General features: G+C 44.7%; 1 protein-coding gene across 1 annotated transcript in view; it reads left to right on the forward strand.

The window, feature by feature from the left end:
• Positions 1-443: 443 nt before the first annotated feature.
• Positions 444-2,835, forward strand: part of ptx3a (pentraxin 3, long a) — a 14,520-nt gene continuing 12,128 nt past the window's right edge. The window contains exon 1 of the mRNA XM_023966692.3: positions 444-1,219. Within this exon, the coding sequence (XP_023822460.1) occupies positions 1,081-1,219 (139 nt within the window). The 5' untranslated portion in view covers positions 444-1,080. The remainder of the gene's footprint in view (positions 1,220-2,835) is intronic.

Raw genomic sequence — 2,835 nt, forward strand, 5'->3', positions numbered from 1 at the left:
CACACACACACACACACACACAACACACACACACACACACACACACACGGTGAGTCAGTTGGGAAAATAAATAAATAAACAAAAGTGAGTGCGAGAACAATATCCCATTTAGAAGCCGCTAAAGTCTGGGTTCCATTCACCGCTACCCCACCCCCCACACACACACACCCCGAGCCTAACCCGCCCACCCCCAAAGCCCCTAACGCGCCTCCCCCCACATCCACACCGACATAAGCTACCCTCAACGAAGAATTACTCACTGCCTAGCTCCCCTGGCTGTGCTGGACTCTCCTCTCTCTTTGTGTGTGTGTGTGTTGTGTGTGTGTGTGTGTGTGTGGTGTGTGTGTGTGTGTGTGTGTGTGTGTGTGTGTGTGTGTGTGTGTGTGTGTGTGTTGTGTGTGTGTGGTGTGTGTGTTGTGTGTGTGAGTGTTGTGTGTGTGTGGCATTGAGACTCGGGCTGGGGCATGGTCTAGGCTGGGCTAAGGCTGGGACAGAGCTAGATAGGATGGGCTGGGGGCTGGTGCCGGGCTTGGCTGTGTACTGGGCTGTGCAGAACTAGGGGTAGGATCTGAGCGTGTTTATATAGCCCAGGCAAACCCCGCACTCTGGCCCATTCCCTCTAAGCCAGAGAATACAACCCTACCAGGACCGCTGGCAAGGGATTGTTTAGCATTTAACGAGAGAGAGAGAGAGAGAGAGAAAGAGAGAGCGAGAGACAGAGAGAAAGAGAGAGAAAACAGAGAGAAGAGAGATAGAGTGTCAACAGGGACACATAGGAGGAAAGATAGAGAGTGAAAGAAAGAGAAAGAGAGAAAGAAAGAGGAGAGGAGGGAAATAGCTCTGAGATATTTAACACACACTCCCACATTTACCTCTCTCTCAACATACTCACATTTACCTCTCTCTCAACATACTCACATTTACCTCTCTCTCAACATACTCACATTTACCTCTCTCTCAACATACTCACACACATTGTGAGACAGAGAGAAAGCAGACAAAACTCACAGCACAAAGTCTCTGACAGGTAGATAGACCTCAACACAGACAGACTCTCCTCTGAGACAGGCGGCAGGCAGCATGTTTCTGTGGCGGCTCCCCCAGGCAGTGTGTCTGCTGTCGGTGTGTGTGTCGCTGACTCTTGGGTACGAAGACGATATCGAGGTGAACTATGGTGACAGTTACTACAACGAGATCACAGAGGGAGAGCCACTGGAGCGTAAGTCAAGTGTGTGTGTGTGTGTGTGTGTCTGTGTGTGTGTGAGAGCTCTGAATGCTGAGTAAGGAATATGTCTGGAAGTCTCATGTTCTGTGGGATTAACCCATCAATGTTTCTGTTCATGCTTTTGGCATGTCGATGGCCCAACGGTTCCTTAGCCTCTCATACTAGGCTTTATAATATATGAAATGTGTTAAGCTTTATAATACATCTGTGATGTTAATTTGTGGAACAACAAGTTCATCAACAAGTTGAACTGAATGAAACAAGACTGTCTCGGTGTGTTTGTCTCAAGTAGGATTTTCACGTAACATTAGTGAATTGACTTTGTTCAGTCACAGCCCACTGAATGCTTTGTTCAGTCACAGCCCACTGAATGCCAGTCATGATTGAATGAAGGTTTTAGAGTCAGGCTTGTTCATGACTTAAATCAGCTGGTCAAAAAGTCCAGAAGTGGAGTTAGCTTTTAGAAATCTGCATGTTAAAAAAAACAAGCATTAAAAAAACATTTTGCCTGCGTTTTATATTGAAAGACAACAATGTTTTTGCTTCAATAGAGTGATATTGGGCAAGGAAACTGAAGTTTTCCATCAAACAAAATAAATGTATGCAAAACCTTCCACAGAAAATAGCTTAGATTTCATCAGATGACATTAGAAATCCAACGCTAGTTGGTTAGCAGCCACTCATCAGTAAATTAGCTTAAATAAGCTTAGAATGAAAGAGCAAGGTATTTCTTTTAGCAAAAACGATGCATGGCCATCAGATTTCTTATGTTTACCACAGAAAAAATGTCTTATCCGAGTGAAGAAGTGTAACTGAATCACTAGATCTGCYTTTTGATATTTCTTCTGCGTTTATTTATTTTTCTCAGTGAAAATGATGAATTCTGCGTTAAGGCAACCCCTGTATCTTCAGGCCTCTGTATGGCTGTGTTCAGCCAGTTTGTGCTCTGCTTGTGTGGGATGTAAAGGTCTGTCTACATGTACTCTGTCCAGTGTTGGTCTTTGTCAAGTTATTTGTCTCTGGATATGAAGTGCAAAGACTAATCATAGAGAGTGTGAGCACTGACTGTGTTAGTGCTGAGCACATGTGGACATGTTCCCTCTCTTCTCTCCTCTCTCCCTTCTAATTTCTTCTCTTTCTCTCTCTACTCTCTCTTCTCCTCTCTTCTCTCTCTTCTCTCCTCTCTTTCTCTCTACTCTCTCTTCTCTCTCTTCTCCTCTGTCTCTCTCTACTCTCTCTTCTCTCTCTTCTCTCCTCTCTCTCTCTCTACTCTCTCTTCTCTCTCTTCTCCTCTGTCTCTCTCTACTCTCTCTTCTCCTCTCTTCTCCCCTCTCTCTCTTCTCTTTCTCTCTCTTATCTTCTCTCTCTTCTCCTCTCTCTCTTCTCATCTCTTCTCTTTCTCTCTCTTCTCCTCTCTCTTCTCTTCTCTCCTCTCTCTTCACTCTTCTTCACTCTTCTCCTCTCTTCTCTCTCTTCTCCTCTCTTCTCTCTCTTCTCCTCTCTTCTCCTCTCCTCTTCTCTGCCAGAGTACATTAAGTACGTACATTACATAGATAATGTAAATAATCTGGACCAGCGTTTACCGAATGGTGAGTCACTTCCAATTCAGC

Source organism: Salvelinus sp. IW2-2015, linkage group LG22, assembly GCF_002910315.2.
Source record: "Salvelinus sp. IW2-2015 linkage group LG22, ASM291031v2, whole genome shotgun sequence".
Classification (NCBI taxonomy): Eukaryota; Metazoa; Chordata; class Actinopteri; order Salmoniformes; family Salmonidae; genus Salvelinus; species Salvelinus sp. IW2-2015.